The following is a 20,295-nucleotide window of genomic DNA, read 5'->3' as shown; positions in this document are numbered from 1 at the left end:
TCATCCTGGTTCAGGGAAACAGCTCCCCAGTCACCTGGTTAACTCATTCATCCTGGTTCAGGGAAACAGCCCCCCAGTCACCTGGTTCAGGAAACAGCCCCCCAGTCACCTGGTTCGGGGAAACAGCCCCCCAGTCACCTGGTTCAGGGAAACAGCCCCCAGTCACCTGGTTCAGGGAAACAGCCCCCAGTCACCTGGTTCAGGGAAACAGCCCCCAGTCACCTGGTTAACTCATTCATCCTGGTTCAGGGAAACAGCCCCCAGTCACCTGGTTCGGGAAACAGCCCCCAGTCACCTGGTTAACTCATTCATCCTGGGGGAAACAGCCCCCAGTCACCTGGTTCAGGGAAACAGCCCCCAGTCACCTGGTTCGGGAAACAGCCCCCAGTCACCTGGTTAACTCATTCATCCTGGTTCGGGAAACAGCCCCCAGTCACCTGGTTCGGGAAACAGCCCCCAGTCACCTGGTTCGGGAAACAGCCCCCCAGTCACCTGGTTCGGGAAACAGCCCCCCAGTCACCTGGTTCGGGAAACAGCCCCCCAGTCACCTGGTTCGGGAAACAGCCCCCCAGTCACCTGGTTAACTCATTCATCCTGGTTCGGGAAACAGCCCCCCAGTCACCTGGTTAACTCATTCATCCTGGTTCGGGAAACAGCCCCCCAGTCACCTGGTTAACTCATTCATCCTGGTTCGGGAAACAGCCCCCCAGTCACCTGGTTCGGGAAACAGCCCCCCAGTCACCTGGTTCAGGGAAACAGCCCCCCAGTCACCTGGTTAACTCATTCATCCTGGTTCAGGGAAACAGCCCCCAGTCACCTGGTTCAGGGAAACAGCCCCCAGTCACCTGGTTCAGGGAAACAGCCCCCAGTCACCTGGTTCGGGAAACAGCCCCCAGTCACCTGGTTAACTCATTCATCCTGGTTCAGGGAAACAGCCCCCAGTCACCTGGTTCGGGGAAACAGCCCCCAGTCACCTGGTTCGGGAAACAGCCCCCAGTCACCTGGTTAACTCATTCATCCTGGTTCGGGAAACAGCCCCCCAGTCACCTGGTTCGGGAAACAGCCCCCAGTCACCTGGTTCGGGAAACAGCCCCCAGTCACCTGGTTCGGGAAACAGCCCCCAGTCACCTGGTTAACTCATTCATCCTGGTTCAGGGAAACAGCCCCCAGTCACCTGGTTCGGGAAACAGCCCCCAGTCACCTGGTTAACTCATTCATCCTGGTTCAGGGAAACAGCCCCCAGTCACCTGGTTAACTCATTCATCCTGCTTCGGAAACAGCCCCCAGTCACCTGGTTCAGGGAAACAGCCCCCCAGTCACCTGGTTCAGGAAACAGCCCCCCAGTCACCTGGTTCAGGGAAACAGCCCCCCAGTCACCTGGTTCAGGGAAACAGCCCCCCAGTCACCTGGTTCGGGAAACAGCCCCCCAGTCACCTGGTTAACTCATTCATCCTGGTTCAGGGAAACAGCCCCCCAGTCACCTGGTTCAGGGAAACAGCCCCCCAGTCACCTGGTTCAGGGAAACAGCCCCCAGTCACCTGGTTCAGGAAACAGCCCCCCAGTCACCTGGTTAACTCATTCATCCTGGTTCAGGGAAACAGCCCCCCAGTCACCTGGTTAACTCATTCATCCTGGTTCGGGAAACAGCCCCCCAGTCACCTGGTTCAGGGAAACAGCCCCCCAGTCACCTGGTTAACTCATTCATCCTGGTTCAGGGAAACAGCCCCCCAGTCACCTGGTTAACTCATTCATCCTGGTTCGGGAAACAGCCCCCCAGTCACCTGGTTCAGGGAAACAGCCCCCAGTCACCTGGTTCAGGGAAACAGCCCCCAGTCACCTGGTTCAGGAAAACAGCCCCCAGTCACCTGGTTCAGGGAAACAGCCCCCCAGTCACCTGGTTAACTCATTCATCCTGGTTCGGGAAACAGCCCCCAGTCACCTGGTTCAGGGAAACAGCCCCCAGTCACCTGGTTAACTCATTCATCCTGGTTCGGGAAACAGCCCCCCAGTCACCTGGTTTGGGAAACAGCCCCCCAGTCACCTGGTTCAGGGAAACAGCCCCCCAGTCACCTGGTTCAGGAAACAGCCCCCCAGTCACCTGGTTAACTCATTCATCCTGGTTCAGGGAAACAGCCCCCCAGTCACCTGGTTCAGGGAAACAGCCCCCCAGTCACCTGGTTAACTCATTCATCCTGGTTCGGGAAACAGCCCCCCAGTCACCTGGTTCGGGAAACAGCCCCCCAGTCACCTGGTTAACTCATTCATCCTGGTTCAGGGAAACAGCCCCCCAGTCACCTGGTTCGGGAAACAGCCCCCCAGTCACCTGGTTAACTCATTCATCCTGGTTCAGGGAAACAGCCCCCCAGTCACCTGGTTCGGGAAACAGCCCCCCAGTCACCTGGTTAACTCATTCATCCTGGTTCAGGAAACAGCCCCCCAGTCACCTGGTTAACTCATTCATCCTGGTTCGGGAAACAGCCCCCCAGTCACCTGGTTCAGGGAAACAGCCCCCCAGTCACCTGGTTCAGGGAAACAGCCCCCCAGTCACCTGGTTAACTCATTCATCCTGGTTCAGGAAACAGCCCCCCAGTCACCTGGTTAACGCATTCATCCTGGTTCAGGGAAACAGCCCCCCAGTCACCTGGTTCAGGGAAACAGCCCCCAGTCACCTGGTTCAGGGAAACAGCCCCCAGTCACCTGGTTCAGGGAAACAGCCCCCAGTCACCTGGTTAACTCATTCATCCTGGTTCGGGAAACAGCCCCCAGTCACCTGGTTCAGGGAAACAGCCCCCCAGTCACCTGGTTCAGGGAAACAGCCCCCCAGTCACCTGGTTCGGGAAACAGCACCCCAGTCACCTGGTTCGGGAAACAGCCCCCCAGTCACCTGGTTAACGCATTCATCCTGGTTCGGGAAACAGCCCCCCAGTCACCTGGTTCAGGGAAACAGCCCCCCAGTCACCTGGTTTGGGAAACAGCCCCCCAGTCACCTGGTTCAGGAAACAGCCCCCCAGTCACCTGGTTAACTCATTCATCCTGGTTCAGGAAACAGCCCCCCTCCAGTATCTGAAGCTGATACAACAACAAACCACAGACAGCAGATTAAATATAAATAAAATACTTTATTCCACATTATAGATTATAATACAAGACATTTGCATTGAACAAGCATCGTTTTGGTCTGTCAGGTGTTTGTTTAAAGCTGAGTGTGTTGTACATGTGTGTAGAGGTCACCTGTGTGTGTGTGTGTGTGTTCAGAAGGAGAAGTACTTTGTGTACCAATCCTGCCTCTGAGGGTCCCGCCCCTCTGCCCCCTGGCCACTCCCCCTCTGCTCCAAATATGGGCTCCTGGGAACACAGGAAGCACATTTTAGACTGCTGGGGGACAGACAGACAGACAGACAGACAGACAGAAAGAGACAGACAGAGAAACAAACAGACAGACAGACAGAAATCGACAGACAGAAAGAAACAGACAGACAGAGAGACAAACAGACAGAGAGTCAGACAGACAGAAAGAGACAGACAGAGACAAACAGACAGAGAGTCAGACAGATAGAGAGAGAGAGACAGACAGAAATACAGAAGGAGACAGACAACTATGGGATGATATTCTTAGACAGACAGAGAGTCAGACCGACAGACAGACAGACAGACAGACAGACAGACAGACAGACAGAGAGAAATACAGAAGGAGACAGACAACTATGGGATGATATTCTTAGACAGACAGAGAGACAGAGAGTCAGACAGACAGAGAGAGAGAGACAGACAGAAATACAGAAGGAGACAGACAACTATGGGATGATATTCTTAGACAGACAGAGAGTCAGACCGACAGACAGACAGACAGACAGACAGACAGACAGACAGACAGACAGACAGAGAGAGAGACAGACAGAAATACAGAAGGAGACAGACAACTATGGGATGATATTCTTAGACAGACAGAGAAGGACATTGGGCTTTGTGAAGGAACACAGACAGCGCTATTGGCTGTGCTGTTTCCATAGATACAGTATCTGTTACCTGGTTGACTGGCTGTTCAGGTGTGGGCGGAGCTCCTGCGAGGGTGAGGTGACGTGTCGAATCCCGTGTCGAGGCTCGGGGAGGGAGGATGGACAGAGGGGGAGGGGGGTGGTGGGAGCAGGGGGGAGAGGAGTGGGGGTACGAGAGAGAGGGCCGCGACCGCTGGGATCCAAACTGGGAGACCTGGGAGTACGGGGGAGGGAGGGGGAGGAACGGGGGAGAGAGGAGGAGGAACGGGGGAGAGAGGAGGAGGCGTAGGGCAGAGTTGAGGAGGGGGAGGGATGTTGGGGGAGGCAGGGGGAGGGGGTGTCGTGGGGGAGGGGGACGCTCCTCTCATAGGCGCCGAGGTTTGGAACGCTGGTGATGAGGGGCGGAGACTCCTCCACACGCTTCCTCTGAAACACAACGTCATGACGACAACATTCATACAACACAGTGAAACACTAGTTAATCCCACCAATACAACACTAGTTAATCCCACCAATACAACACAGTGAAACACTTGTTAATCCCACCAATACAACACAGTGAAACACTAGTTAATCCCACCAATACAACACTAGTTAATCCCACCAATACAACACAGTAAAACACTAGTTAATCCCACCAATACAACACAGTAAAACACTAGTTAATCCCACCAATACAACACTAGTTAATCCCACCAATACAACACAGCGAAACACTAGTTAATCCCACCAATACAACACAGTGAAACACTAGTTAATCCCACCAATACAACACTAGTTAATCCCACCAATACAACACTAGTTAATCCCACCAATACAACACTAGATAATCCCACCAATACAACACTAGTTAATCCCACCAATACAACACTAGTTAATCCCACCAATACAACACAGTGAAACACTAGTTAATCCCACCAATACAACACTAATTAATCCCACCAATACAACACAGTGAAACACTAGTCAATCCCACCAATACAACACAGTGAAACACTAGTTAATCCCACCAATACAACACTAGTTAATCCCACCAATACAACACAGTGAAACACTAGTTAATCCCATCAATACAACACAGTGAAACACTAGTTAATCCCACCAATACAACACAGTGAAACACTAGTTAATCCCACCAATACAACACTAGTTAATCCCACCAATACAACACAGTGAAACACTAGTTAATCCCACCAATACAACACTAGTTAATCCCACCAATACAACACAGTGAAACACTAGTTAATCCCACCAATACAACCTTAGTTAATCCCACCAATACAACACAGTGAAACACTAGTTAATCCCACCAATACAACACTAGTTAATCCCACCAATACAACCCTAGTTAATCCCACCAATACAACACAGTGAAACACTAGTTAATCCCACCAATACAACACAGTGAAACACTAGTTAATCCCACCAATACAACACTAGTTAATCCCACCAATACAACACGGTGAAACACTAGTTAATCCCACCAATACAACACAGTGAAACACTAGTTAATCCCACCAATACAACACTAGTTAATCCCACCAATACAACACAGTGAAACACTAGTTAATCCCACCAATACAACACAGTGAAACACTAGTTAATCCCACCAATACAACCCTAGTTAATCCCACCAATACAACACAGTGAAACACTAGTTAATCCCACCAATACAACACTAGTTAATCCCACCAATACAACCCTAGTTAATCCCACCAATACAACACAGTGAAACACTAGTTAATCCCACCAATACAACACAGTGAAACACTAGTTAATCCCACCAATACAACACTAGTTAATCCCACCAATACAACACGGTGAAACACTAGTTAATCCCACCAATACAACACAGTGAAACACTAGTTAATCCTACCAATACAACACTAGATAATCCCACCAATACAACACTAGTTAATCCCACCAATACAACACAGTGAAACACTAGTTAATCCCACCAATACAACACGGTGAAACACTAGTTAATCCCACCAATACAACACTAGTTAATCCCACCAATACAACACAGTGAAACACTAGTTAATCCCACCAATACAACACGGTGAAACACTAGTTAATCCCACAAATACAACACTAGTTAATCCCACCAATACAACACAGTAAAACACTAGTTAATCCCACCAATACAACATAGTGAATAACTAGTTAATCCCACCAATACAACCCTAGTTAATCCCACCAATAGTGCACAGTTAAACACTATTTAATCCTACCAATACAACACTAGTTAATCCCACCAATACAACACTAGTTAATCCCACCAATACAACACTAGTTAATCCCACCAATACAACACAGTAAAACACTAATTAATCCCACCAATACAACACAGTGAAACACTACAATACAACACTAGTTAATCCCACTAGATACAACACTAGTTAATCCCACCAATACAACATAGTGTATAACTAGTTAATCCCACCAATACAACACTAGATAATCCCACCAATACAACGCTAGATAATCCCACCAATACAACACTAGTTAATCCTACCAATACAACACTAGTTAATCCCACCAATACAACACTAGTTAATCCCACTAGATACAACACTAGTTAATCCCACCAATACAACATAGTGTATAACTAGTTAATCCCACCAATACAACACTAGATAATCCCACCAATACAACGCTAGATAATCCCACCAATATAACACTAGTTAATCCCACCAATACAACACAGTAAAACACTAATTAATCCCACCAATACAACACAGTAAAACACTAGTTCATCCCACCAATACAACACAGTGAAACACAAAGACAACAGAGGAGTGTGTGTGTCACCCTCATAGATGGTGTAACGATCCCGGGGTGTGGCCTGTTGTCATGGAGCCTGAGGGTTCCGTTGTCCCCAGCAACCGGAGGATGAAACTGCAGCTGATGTCGTTCCTCCTGGAGAAACAATGAGACATCAGGTGTGTGTGGTAGGAGTGGGGTAGGAGTGGGGTAGGAGTGGGGTAGGAGTGGGGTAGGAGTGGGGTAGGAGTGGGGGGTAGGAGTGGGGTAGGAGTGGGGTAGGAGTGGGGTAGGAGGGGGGTAGGAGTGGGGTAGGAGTGGGGTAGGAGTGGGGGGTAGGAGTGGGGGGTAGGAGTGGGGTAGGAGTGGGGGTAGGAGTGGGGTAGGAGTGGGGGTAGGAGTGGGGTAGGAGTGGGGGTAGGAGTGGGGTAGGAGTGGGGTAGGTGTGGGGGGGTAGGAGTGGGGTAGGAGTGGGGGGTAGGAGTGGGGTAGGAGTGGGGGTAGGAGTGGGGTAGGAGTGGGGGGTAGAGTGGGGTAGGAGTGGGGGTAGGAGTGGGGTAGGAGTGGGGTAGGTGTGGGGGTAGGAGTGGGGTAGGAGTGGGGGTAGGGAGTGGGGTAGAGTGGGGGTAGGAGGGGGTAGGAGTGGGGTAGGAGTGGGGGTAGGAGTGGGGTAGGAGTGGGGTAGGAGTGGGGGGTAGGAGTGGGGTAGGAGTGGGGGGTAGGAGTGGGGTAGGAGTGGGGGGTAGGAGTGGGGTAGGAGTGTGGGGTAGGAGTGGGGTAGGAGTGGGGTAGGAGTGTGGGGTAGGTGTGGGGGGTAGGAGTGGGGTAGGTGTGGGGGGTAGGAGTGGGGTAGGTGTGGGGGGTAGGAGTGGGGTAGGAGTGGGGGGTAGGAGTGGGGTAGGAGTGTGGGGTAGGTGTGGGGGGTAGGAGTGGGGTAGCAGTGGGGTAGGAGTGGGGTAGGTGTGGGAGGTAGGAGTGGGGTAGGTGTGTGGGGTAGGACTGGGGTAGGTGTGGGGTAGGTGTGGGGTAGGTGTGGGGGGTAGGTGTGGGGGGTAGGAGTGGGGTAGCAGTGGGGTAGGAGTGGGGTAGGTGTGGGAGGTAGGAGTGGGGTAGGTGTGTGGGGTAGGACTGGGGTAGGTGTGGGAGGTAGGAGTGGGGTAGGTGTGGGGGGTAGGAGTGGGGTAGCAGTGGGGTAGGTGTGGGGTAGGTGTGTGGGGTAGGACTGGGGTAGGTGTGGGGTAGGTGTGGGAGGTAGGAGTGGGGTAGGTGTGGGGTAGGTGTGGGGGGTAGAAGTGGGGTAGGTGTGGGGTAGGAGTGGGGTAGGTGTGTGGGGTAGGAGTGGGGTAGGAGTGGGGGGTAGGAATGGGATAGGTGTGTGGGGTAGGAGTGGGGTAGGAGTGGGGTAGGAGTGGGGTAGGGAGTGGGGGGGTAGGAGTGGGGTAGGAGTGGGGGGTAGGAGTGGGGTAGGAGTGGGGTAGGAGTGGGGTAGGAGTGTGGGGTAGGTGTGGGGGGTAGGAGTGGGGTAGGTGTGGGGGGTAGGAGTGGGGTAGGTGTGGGGGGTAGGAGTGGGGTAGGAGTGGGGGTCGGAGTGTGGGGTAGGTGTGTGGGGTAGGTGTGTGGGGTAGGAGTGGGGAGTAGCTGTTTGTGGGGTAGGAGTGGGGGGTAGCTGTGTGTGGGGGGTAGGTGTGGGTTAGGTGCGTATGGGGTAGGTATGGGAGGTAAAAGTGGGGTAGGTGTGTGTTAGGAGTGGGGTAGGTGTGTGTGGTAGGAGTGGGGTAGGTGTGTGGGGTAGGAGTGGGGGGTAGCTGTGTGTGGGGTAGGAGTGGGAGGTAGCTGTGTGTGGGGCATATGTGTGTATGGGGTAGGTATGGGGTGTAGAAGTGGGGTAGGTGTGTGGGGTTAGGTGTGGGGTAGGAGTGGGGTAGGAGTGTGGGGGTAGGTGTGCGGGTAGGAGAGGGTAGGTGTGTGGGGGTAGGAGTGGGGTATATATGTGTGGGGTATGTGTGTATGGGGTAGAAGTGGGGTAGGTGTGTGTGGGTAGGTGTGTGGGGTAGGAGTGGGGCAGGTTTTTGTGGGGTAGGTGTTTGAGGGGTAGGAGGGGGTAGTGTGTGGGGTAGGTGTGGGGGGTAGGTGTGTGTTCGGTGTGGGGGTAGGAATGGGGCAGGTGTGTGGGTTAGGAGTGTGGGGTAAGAGTGTGTGGGGTAGATGTGTTGGGTAGGAGTATGAAGTAGGTGTGTGTGGGTAGGAATGTGGGGTAGGATGTGTGGGGTAGGAGTGTGGTGTAGGTGTGTGTGAGAGTGTGTGTGGTAGGTGTGTGTGTGTGTGGTAGATGTGTGTGGGGTAGGTGTGTGGTAGGTGTAAGTGGTAGATGTGTGTGGGGTAGGTGTGTGTTGGGTAGGTTTTTGTGGGGTTGGTGTTTGTGGGGGTAGAGGTGGGGCAGGTTTGGGGTAGATGTGCAGTAGGTGTGTGGGGTAGGTGTGTGGAGTAGGAGTGTGGGGTAGGAGTGGGGAGTAGGTGTGTGTGGTAGTTGTGTGTGTGGTAGATGTGTTTGGGGTAGATGTGTTTGGGGTAGGCGTGTGTGTGGTAGATGTGTGTGGGGTAGGTGTGTGTAGGATAGGTGTGTGTGTGGGGTAGGTTTGTGTGTGGTAGATGTGTGTGGGGTAGGTGTAGGTAGGGTAGGTGTGTTGGGTAGGTGTGTGGTAGATGTGTGTGGGGTAGGTGTGTGGTAGGTGTGTGGTAGATGTGTGTGGGGTAGGAGTGGGGGTAGGCGTGGGGTAGGAGTGGGGTAGGTGAGTGGGGTAGGTGTGTGGGGTAGGAGTGGGGTTGGAGTGGGGGGTAGGAGTGGGGTAGGAGTGGGGTAGGTGTGTGGGGTAGGTGGGTGGGGTAGGAGTGGGGGGTAGGAGTGGGGGGTAGATGTGTGTGTGGTAGGTGTGTGGGGTAGGCGTGGGGGGGTAGGAGTTGGTAGGAGTGGGGTAGGTGTGTGGGGTAGGAGTGGGGTAGGTGTGTGGGGTAGGAGTGGGGTAGGTGTGTGGGGTAGGGAGTGGGGCGAGGGAGTGGGGGGTAGCTGTTTGTGGGGTAGGAGTGGGGGGTAGCTGTGTGTGGGGGGTAGGTGTGGGAGGTAGAAGTGGGGTAGGTGTGTGTTAGGAGTGGGGTAGGTGTGTGTGGTAGGAGTGGGGTAGGTGTGTGGGGTAGGAGTGGGGTAGGGAGTGGGGTAGGGAGTGGGGTAGGAGTGGGGTAGGAGTGGGGGGTAGGAGTGGGGTAGGAGTGGGGTAGGAGTGGGGGTAGGAGTGGGGGGTAGGAGTGGGGTGGGAGTGGGGGGTAGGAGTGGGGGTAGGAGTGGGGGTAGGAGTGGGGGTAGGAGTGGGGTAGGAGTGGGGGGTAGGAGTGGGGGTAGGAGTGGGGTAGGAGTGGGGTAGGTGTGGGGGGTAGGAGTGGGGTAGGAGTGGGGGGTAGGAGTGGGGTAGGAGTGGGGGGTAGGAGTGGGGTAGGAGTGGGGTGTAGGAGTGGGGTAGGAGTAGGGGTAGGAGTGGGGTAGGAGTGGGGTAGGGTGGGGGGTAGGAGTGGGGTAGGAGTGGGGGTAGGAGTGGGGTAGGAGTGGGGGGTAGGAGTGGGGGGTAGGAGTGGGGTAGGAGTGGGGGGTAGGAGTGGGGTAGGAGTGGGGTAGAGGTAGGAGTGGGGGGTAGGAGTGGGGTAGGAGTGGGGGTAGGAGTGGGGTAGAGTGGGGGTAGAGTGGGTAGGAGTGTGGGGTAGGAGTGGGGTAGGAGTGGGGTAGGAGTGTGGGGTAGGTGGGGGGTAGGAGTGGGGTAGGTGTGGGGGGTAGGGAGTGGGGTAGGTGTGGGGGGTAGGAGTGGGGTAGGAGTGGGGGGGTAGGAGTGGGGGTAGGAGTGTGGGGTAGGTGTGGGGGGTAGGAGTGGGGTAGCAGTGGGGTAGGAGTGGGGTAGGTGTGGGAGGTAGGAGTGGGGTAGGTGTGTGGGGTAGGACTGGGGTAGGTGTGGGGTAGGTGGGGTAGGTGTGGGGGTAGGTGTGGGGGTAGGAGTGGGGTAGCAGTGGGGTAGGAGTGGGGTAGGTGTGGGAGGTAGGAGTGGGGTAGGTGTGTGGGGTAGGACTGGGGTAGGTGTGGGAGGTAGGAGTGGGGTAGGTGTGGGGGTAGGAGTGGGGTAGCAGTGGGGTAGGTGTGGGGTAGGTGTGTGGGGTAGGACTGGGGTAGGTGTGGGGTAGGTGTGGGAGGTAGGAGTGGGGTAGGTGTGGGGTAGGTGTGGGGGGTAGAAGTGGGGTAGGTGTGGGGTAGGAGTGGGGTAGGTGGGGTAGGAGTGGGGTAGGAGTGGGGGTAGGAATGGGATAGGTGTGTGGGGTAGGAGTGGGGTAGGAGTGGGGTAGGAGTGGGGGTAGGAGTGGGGTAGGAGTGGGGGGTAGGAGTGGGGTAGGAGTGGGGGGGTAGGAGTGGGGTAGGAGTGTGGGGTAGGAGTGGGGTAGGAGTGGGGTAGGAGTGTGGGGTAGGTGTGGGGGTAGGAGTGGGGTAGGTGTGGGGGGTAGGAGTGGGGTAGGTGTGGGGGTAGGAGTGGGGTAGGAGTGGGGGGTAGGAGTGGGGTAGGAGTGTGGGGTAGGTGTGGGGGTAGGAGTGGGGTAGCAGTGGGGTAGGAGTGGGGTAGGTGTGGGAGGTAGGAGTGGGGTAGGTGTGTGGGGTAGGACTGGGGTAGGGTGTGGGGTAGGTGTGGGGTAGGTGTGGGGGGTAGGTGTGGGGGGTAGGAGTGGGGTAGCAGTGGGGTAGGAGTGGGGTAGGTGTGGGAGGTAGGAGTGGGGTAGGGTGTGGGGTAGGAATGGGGTAGGTGTGGGAGGTAGGAGTGGGGTAGGTGTGGGGGGTAGGAGTGGGGTAGCAGTGGGGTAGGTGTGGGGTAGGTGTGTGGGGTAGGACTGGGGTAGGTGTGGGGTAGGTGTGGGAGGGAGGAGTGGGGTAGGTGTGGGGTAGGTGTGGGGGGGTAGAAGTGGGGTAGGTGTGGGGTAGGAGTGGGGTAGGTGTGTGGGGTAGGAGTGGGGTAGGAGTGGGGGGTAGGAATGGGATAGGTGTGTGGGGTAGGAGTGGGGTAGGTGTGTGGGGTAGGAGTGGGGGGTAGGCGTGGGGGGTAGCTGTTTGTGGGGTAGGAGTAGGGGATAGCTGTTTGTGGGGGTAGGTAGGGATAGGTGTGTATGGGGTAGGTATGGGGGGTAGAAGTGGGTTAGAAGTGGGGTAGGAGTGGGGTTGGAGTGGGGTAGGAGTGGGGGTAGCTGTGTGTGGGGTAGGAGTGGGGGTCGCTGTGTGTATGGGATAGGTATGGGGGGTAGAAGTGGGGTAGGTGTGTGGGGTTAGGAGTGGGGTAGGTGTTTGGGGTAGGTGTGTGGGGTAAGAGTATGGGGTAGGAGTGGGGTAGGTGTGCGGGTAGGAGAGGGATAGGTGTGTGTGGGGTAGGAGTGGGGTATAGATGTGTGGGTTAGGTGTGTGTGGGGTAGGTGTGTTAGGCGTGTGTGGGTTAGGTGTGTGGGGTAGGTTTTTGTGGGGTAGGTGTTTGAGGGGTAGGAATGGGGTAGGTGTGTGGGGTAAGAGTGTGTGGGGTAGGAGTGTGGGGTAGGTGTTTTAGGTGTGTGTGGGGTAGTTGTGTGTGGGGTAGGTAGGGGGGTAGGTGTGTGTAGGGTAGGTCGGGGGTAGGAGGGGGGTATGTGTGTGGGGTAGGTGTGTGTTAGGTGTGTGGGTAGGAATGTGGGGTAGGAGTGTGTGGGGTAGGAATGTGGGGTGTAGGTGTGTGTGGTAGGTGTGTGTGTGGTAGGTGTGTGTGTGGTAGATGTGTGTGGGGTAGGTGTGTGGTAGGTGTGTGGGGTAGGAGTGGGGTTGGAGTGGGGGGTAGGAGTGGGGTAGGTGTGTGGGGTAGGAGGGTGGGGTAGGATTGTGGTAGGTGTGTGGGGTAGGAGTGGGGTTGGAGTGGGAGGTAGGAGTGGGTAGGAGTGGGGTAGGTGTGTGGGGTAGGTGTGTGGGGTAGGAGTGGGGTAGGAGTGGGGGGTCGGAGTGTGGGGTAGGTGTGTGGGGTAGGTGTGTGGGGTAGGAGTGGGGAGTAGCTGTTTGTGGGGTAGGAGTGGGGGGTAGCTGTGTGTGGGGGGTAGGTGTGGGTTAGGTGCGTATGGGGTAGGTATGGGAGGTAAAAGTGGGGTAGGTGTGTGTTAGGAGTGGGGTAGGTGTGTGTGGTAGGAGTGGGGTAGGTGTGTGGGGTAGGAGTGGGGGTAGCTGTGTGTGGGGTAGGAGTGGGAGGTAGCTGTGTGTGGGGCATATGTGTGTATGGGGTAGGTATGGGGTGTAGAAGTGGGGTAGGTGTGTGGGGTTAGGTGTGGGGTAGGAGTGGGGTAGGAGTGTGGGGGTAGGTGTGCGGGTAGGAGAGGGGTAGGTGTGTGGGGGTAGGAGTGGGGTATATATGTGTGGGGTATGTGTGTATGGGGTAGAAGTGGGGTAGGTGTGTGTGGGTAGGTGTGTGGGGTAGGAGTGGGGCAGGTTTTTGTGGGGTAGGTGTTTGAGGGGTAGGAGGGGGTAGGTGTGTATGGGGTAGGTGTGGGGGGTAGGTGTGTGTTCGGTGTGGGGGTAGGAATGGGGCAGGTGTGTGGGTTAGGAGTGTGGGGTAAGAGTGTGTGGGGTAGATGTGTTGGGTAGGAGTATGAAGTAGGTGTGTGTGGGTAGGAATGTGGGGTAGGATGTGTGGGGTAGGAGTGTGTGGTGTAGGTGTGTGTGAGAGTGTGTGTGGTAGGTGTGTGTGTGTGTGGTAGATGTGTGTGGGGTAGGTGTGTGGTAGGTGTAAGTGGTAGATGTGTGTGGGGTAGGTGTGTGTTGGGTAGGTTTTTGTGGGGTTGGTGTTTGTGGGGGTAGAGGTGGGGCAGGTTTGGGGTAGATGTGTGCAGTAGGTGTGTGGGGTAGGTGTGTGGAGTAGGAGTGTGGGGTAGGAGTGGGGAGTAGGTGTGTGTGGTAGTTGTGTGTGTGGTAGATGTGTTTGGGGTAGATGTGTTTGGGGTAGGCGTGTGTGTGGTAGATGTGTGTGGGGTAGGTGTGTGTAGGATAGGTGTGTGTGTGGGGTAGGTTTGTGTGTGGTAGATGTGTGGGGTAGGTGTAGGTAGGGTAGGTGTGTTGGGTAGGTGTGTGGTAGATGTGTGTGGGGTAGGTGTGTGGTAGGTGTGTGGTAGATGTGTGTGGGGTAGGAGTGGGGGGTAGGCGTGGGGTAGGAGTGGGGTAGGTGAGTGGGGTAGGTGTGTGGGGTAGGAGTGGGGTTGGAGTGGGGGGTAGGAGTGGGGTAGGAGTGGGGTAGGTGTGTGGGGTAGGTGGGTGGGGTAGGAGTGGGGGGTAGGAGTGGGGGTAGATGTGTGTGTGGTAGGTGTGTGGGGTAGGCGTGGGGGGTAGGAGTTGGTAGGAGTGGGGTAGGTGTGTGGGGTAGGAGTGGGGTAGGTGTGTGGGGTAGGAGTGGGGTAGGTGTGTGGGGTAGGAGTGGGGCGTAGGAGTGGGGGGTAGCTGTTTGTGGGGTAGGAGTGGGGGTAGCTGTGTGTGGGGGGTAGGTGTGGGAGGTAGAAGTGGGGTAGGTGTGTGTTAGGAGTGGGGTAGGTGTGTGTGGTAGGAGTGGGGTAGGTGTGTGGGGTAGGAGTGGGGTTGGAGTGGGGTAGGAGTGGGGGGTAGCTGTGTGTGGGGTAGGAGTGGGAGGTAGCTGTGTGTGGGGGATAGGTGTGTATGGGGTAGGTATGGGGTGTAGAAGTGGGGTAGGTGTGTGGGGTTAGGTGTGGGGTAGGTGTGTGGGTAAGAGTGTGGGGTAGGAGTGTGGGGGTAGGTGTGCGGGTAGGAGAGGGGTAGGTGTGTGGGGGGTAGGAGTGGGGTATAGATGTGTGGGGTAGGTGTGTATGGGGTAGAAGTGGGGTAGGTGTTTGGGGTACGTGTGGGTAGGTGTGTGGGGTAGGAGTGGGGCAGGTTTTTGTGGGGTAGGTGTTTGAGGGTAAGAGGGGTAGGTGTGTATGGGGTAGGTGTGGGGGGTAGGTGTGTGTTCGGTGTGGGGGTAGGAATGGGGTAGGTGTGTGGGGTAGGAGTGTGGGGTAAGAGTGTGTGGGGTAGATGTGTGGGGTAGGAGTATGAAGTAGGTGTGTGTGGTGTAGGTGTGTGGGGAGGAATGTGGGGTAGGTTTGTGGGGTAGGATGTGTGGGGTAGGAATGTGGGGTAGGAGTGTGTGGTGTAGGTGTGTGTGGGATAGTGTGTGTGGTAGGTGTGTGTGTGTGGTAGATGTGTGTGGGGTAGGTGTGTGGTAGGTGTAAGTGGTACATGTGTGTGGCGTAGGTGTGTGTTGGGTAGGTGTTTGTGGGGGTAGGAGTGGGGCAGGTTTGGGGTAGATGTGTGCAGTAGGTGTGTGGGGTAGGAGTGGGGTAGGTGTGTGGAGTAGGTGTGTGGGGTAAGAGTGGGGAGTAGGTGTGTGTGGTAGGTGTGTGTGGGGTAGATGTGTTTGGGGTAGGCGTGTGTGTGGTAGATGTGTGTGGGGTAGGTGTGTGTAGGGTAGGTGTGTGTGTGGGGTAGGTTTGTGTGCGGTAGATGTGTGTGGTGTAGGCAGGGTAGTTGTGTGTGGGGTTGGTGTGTGAGTGAATGTGAGGTAGGTGGGGTAAGTGTGTGCGCTAAGTGTGTGTGTACTGGTGTGTGAGTGAGTGTGAGGTAGATGAGTGAGTGAGTGTGAGGTAGGTGTGTGAGTGAGTGTGAGGTAGGTGTGTGAGTGAGTGTGAGGTGGGTGTATGTGTGAGTGAGTGTAAAGGTAGGTGTGTGAGTGAGTGTGAGGTAGGTGTGTATGTGAGGTAGATGTGTGAGTGAGTGTAAAGGTAGGTGTGTGAGTGAGTGTGAGGTAGGTGTGTATGTGAGGTAGATGTGTGAGTGAGTGTGAGGTAGGTGTGTGTATGAGTGTGAGTTAGGTGTGGTAAGTGTGTGTGTGTGTTGGTGTGTGGGGTAGGCATGTGTGGGGTAGGTAGGTGTGGGGGGTAGGTGTGTGAGTGTGGGGTAGGTGTGTGTGTGTGAGTGAGTGTGGGGTAGGTGTGTGTGCGGTAGGTAGGTGTGAGAGTGAGGTAGGTGTGTATGTGAGGTAGATGTGTGAGTGAGTGTGAGGTAGGTGTGTGTATGAGTGTGAGTTAGGTGTAGTAAGTGTGTGTGTGTTGGTGTGTGCGGTAGGCAGGTGTGGGGTAGGTAGGTGTGGGGGTAGGTGTGTGAGTGTGGGGTAGGTGTGTGAGTGTGGGGTAGGTGTGTGTGTGTGAGTGAGTGAGTGTGAGGTAGGTGTGTATGTGAGGTAGATGTGTGGGTGAGTGTGAGGTAGGTGGGGTAGGTGTGTGTGGTAAGTGTGTGTGTGTGTTGGTGTGTGGGGTAGGCAGGTGTGGGGTAGGTAGTTAGGTGGGGGGGTAGGTGTTTGTGTGTGAGTGTGGGGTAGGTGTGTGTGCGGTAGGTGTGTGAGTGAGTGTGGGGTAGGTGTGTGTGTGTGTGAGTGTGGGGTAGGTGTGTGTGCGGTAGGTGTGTGAGTGTGGGGTAGGTGTGTGTGCGGTAGGTGTGTGTGTGTGGGGTAGGTGTGTGTGCGGTAGGTGTGTGAGTGTGGGGTAGGTAGGTGGGGGTAGGTGTGTGTGGGGGTAGGTGTGTGAGTGTGGGGTAGGTGTGTGAGTGGGGGTAGGTGTGTGGGGCAGGTAGGTGAGTGTGGGGTAGGTGCGTGTGCGGTAGGTGTGTGAGTGTGGGGTAGGTGTGTGTGCGGTAGGTGTGTGAGTGTGGGGTAGGTAGGTGGGGGGTAGGTGTGTGTGTGGGGGGTAGGTGTGTGAGTGTGGGGTGGTGTGTGTGCGGTAGGTAGGTGGGGGTAGGTGTGTGTGTGGGGGGTAGGTGTGTGAGTGGGGGTAGGTGTGTGTGCGGTAGGTAGGTGGGGGTAGTAGTGTGTGGGGGTAGGTGTGTGAGTGTGGGGTAGGTGTGTGTGCGGTAGGTAGGTGGGGGGTAGGTGTGTGTGTGTGGGGGTAGGTGTGTGAGTGGGGGTAGGTAGGTGGGGGTAGGTGTGTGTGGGGGGTAGGTGTGTGAGTGTGGGGTAGATGTGTGAGTGGGGGGTAGGTGTGTGTGGGGGGTAGGTGTGTGAGTGTGGGGTAGGTGTGTGTTCTTACCACCAGGCGTTTGATGAGCTGGTTCCTCTCAGTGAGTCTCTCCTGTAGTCTCCCCATCTGGAGATCATCACAGAGAGGAACCTCCCTCCTCCTGCACCTCTCCTCACGCTCCCGTAGCCTGGGAACACACACACGTTAACCACACCCCTCTCCTCCTCCTGCTGGGAACACACATTAACCACACCCCTCTCCTCCTCCTGCTGGGAACACACATTAACCACACCCCTCTCCTCCTCCTGCTGGGAACACACACATTAACCACACCCCTCTCCTCCTCCTGCTGGGAACACACACATTAACCACACCCCTCTCCTCCCGTAGCCTGGGAACACACACACATTAACCCCACCCCTCTCCTCCTGCTGGGAACACACATTAACCCCACCCCTCTCCTCCCATAGCCTGGGAACACACACACGTTAACCACACCCCTCTCCTCCTCCTGCTGGGAACACACATTAACCACACCCCTCTCCTCCTCCTGCTGGGAACACACACATTAACCACACCCCTCTCCTCCCGTAGCCTGGGAACACACACACATTAACCACACCCCTCTCCTCCTCCAGCCTGGGAACACACACACGTTAACCCCACCCCTCTCCTCCTCCTGCTGGGAACACACACACATTAACCCCACCCCTCTCCTCCTACAGCCTGGGAACACACACACGTTAACCCCACCCCTCTACTCCTCCTGCTGGGAACACACATTAACCCCACCCCTCTCCTCCTCCAGCCTGGGAACACACATTAACCACACCCCTCTCCTCCTGCTGGGAACACACATTAACCACACCCCTCTCCTCCTGCTGGGAACACACATTAACCACACCCCTCTCCTCCCGTAGCCTGGGAACACACATTAACCCCACCCCTCTCCTCCCGTAGCCTGGGAACACACATTAACCCCACCCCTCTCCTCCCGTAGCCTGGGAACACACGTTAACCCCACCCCTCTCCTCCTCCTGCTGGGAACACACACACATTAACCACACCCCTCTCCTCCTCCAGCCTGGGAACACACATTAACCCCACCCCTCTCTCCTCCAGCCTGGGAACACACACACATTAACCACACCCCTCTCCTCCTCCAGCCTGGGAACACACATTAACCCCACCCCTCTCCTCCTGCTGGGAACACACATTAACCCCACCCCTCTCTCCTCCCGTAGCCTGGGAACACACACACATTAACCACACCCCTCTCCTCCTCCAGCCTGGGAACACACACACATTAACCACACCCCTCTCCTCCTCCAGCCTGGGAACACACATTAACCACACCCCTCTCCTCCTCCAGCCTGGGAACACACATTAACCACACCCCTCTCCTCCTCCTGCTGGGAACACACATTAACCCCACCCCTCTCCTCCTCCAACCTGGGAACACACACACATTAACCACACCCCTCTCCTCCTCCTGCTGGGAACACACATTAACCCCACCCCTCTCCTCCTGCTGGGAACACACATTAACCACACCCCTCTCCTCCTGCTGGGAACACACATTAACCACACCCCTCTCCTCCTGCTGGGAACACACATTAACCACACCCCTCTCCTCCTCCAGCCTGGGAACACACACACATTAACCCCACCCCTCTCCTCCCGTAGCCTGGGAACACACACACATTAACCACACCCCTCTCCTCCTGCTGGGAACACACATTAACCACACCCCTCTCCTCCTCCAGCCTGGGAACACACACACATTAACCACACCCCTCTCCTCCTCCAGCCTGGGAACACACACACATTAACCACACCCCTCTCCTCCTCCAGCCTGGGAACACACACACATTAACCACACCCCTCTCCTCCTCCTGCTGGGAACACACATTAACCACACCCCTCTCCTCCTCCTGCTGGGAACACACACATTAACCACACCCCTCTCCTCCTCCAGCCTGGGAACACACACACATTAACCACACCCCTCTCCTCCTCCAGCCTGGGAACACACATTAACCACACCCCTCTCCTCCTACAGCCTGGGAACACACATTAACCACACCCCTCTCCTCCTACAGCCTGGGAACACACATTAACCCCACCCCTCTCCTCCTACAGCCTGGGAACACACATTAACCACACCCCTCTCCTCCTACAGCCTGGGAACACACATTAACCACACCCCTCTCCTCCTACAGCCTGGGAACACACATTAACCCCACCCCTCTCCTCCTGCTGGGAACACACATTAACCCCACCCCTGTCCTCCTGCTGGGAACACACGTTAACCACACCCCTCTCCTCCTGCTGGGAACACACGTTAACCCCACCCCTCTCCTCCTACAGCCTGGGAACACACATTAACCCCACCCCTCTCCTCCTACAGCCTGGGAACACACACACATTAACCCCACCCCTCTCCTCCTGCTGGGAACACACATTAACCACACCCCTCTCCTCCTCCAACCTGGGAACACACACACATTAACCCCACCCCTGCTGGGAACACACATTAACCACACCCCTCTACTCCTCCAGCCTGGGAACACACATTAACCACACCCCTCTACTCCTCCAGCCTGGGAACACACATTAACCACACCCCTCTCCTCCTACAGCCTGGGAACACACATTAACCACACCCCTCTCCTCCTGCTGGGAACACACGTTAACCCCACCCCTCTCCTCCTGCTGGGAACACACATTAACCCCACCCCTCTCCTCCTGCTGGGAACACACATTAACCCCACCCCTCTCCTCCTGCTGGGAACACACATTAACCCCACCCCTCTCCTCCTGCTGGGAACACACACACACATTAACCACCCCCCTCTCCTCCTGCTGGGAACACACGTTCCCCACCCCTCTCCTCCTGCTCCACACTCCAGTGTGTTACTCACTCTGTCTCCAGGGCCACTATGCGAGTCTGTAGCTCTGCCTGACAGCTGCTGTATTCACACACCAGACTCTGCATCGCTCTCCTGTGCTCTTTCTTCACTTCCTCTCTCCTCTCCTCCTCCTCCTCCTCCTCCTTCCTCCTCTTCCTCCTCCTCCTCCGCCTTCCTTCTCTTCTCCTCGTCCACCTTCCTCTTCTCCTCAACCCCGGCCTCTCTCCTCTTCCCCTCCTCTCTCCTGTTCTCCTCCTCCGTCCTCTTCTCCTCGTCCCTCCTCTTCTCCTCCATCTCTCTTCGCGCCTCCTCTTCTCTCATCTCTTCTTCTCTCTGTTCCTCCCGTTGTTTCTGAGCCTCTTCCAGTTTCTCCACCTCTTCTCTCAGTCTGTCCACCTCCACTCTCAGTCGTTGGGCTTCCTCCTCTCTCTCCTTCTGCTCTCTTTCTCTTCCCATCGCCTCCTCTCCCGACCTGGAAGAGTAGAGAGGAAGAGTAGAGAAGAAGAGTAGAGTAGAGAGGAAGAGTAGAGAGGAAGAGTAGAGTA

General features: G+C 55.8%; 1 protein-coding gene across 1 annotated transcript in view; it reads right to left on the bottom strand.

Annotated features, from left to right (window-relative positions):
* Positions 1-3,238: 3,238 nt before the first annotated feature.
* Positions 3,239-20,295, bottom strand: part of LOC135506558 (protein FAM184B-like) — a 49,846-nt gene continuing 32,789 nt past the window's right edge. The window contains 6 exon segments of the mRNA XM_064925904.1: positions 3,239-3,345; positions 4,027-4,421; positions 6,810-6,917; positions 16,908-17,025; positions 19,763-19,909; positions 20,055-20,222. Coding sequence (XP_064781976.1) covers positions 3,252-3,345; positions 4,027-4,421; positions 6,810-6,917; positions 16,908-17,025; positions 19,763-19,909; positions 20,055-20,222 — 1,030 coding nt within the window. The 3' untranslated portion in view covers positions 3,239-3,251.

The sequence above is a fragment of the Oncorhynchus masou genome, chromosome 20 (assembly GCF_036934945.1).
Source record: "Oncorhynchus masou masou isolate Uvic2021 chromosome 20, UVic_Omas_1.1, whole genome shotgun sequence".
NCBI lineage: Eukaryota > Metazoa > Chordata > Actinopteri > Salmoniformes > Salmonidae > Oncorhynchus > Oncorhynchus masou.
This window is presented reverse-complemented; position numbering and strand designations above follow the sequence as displayed.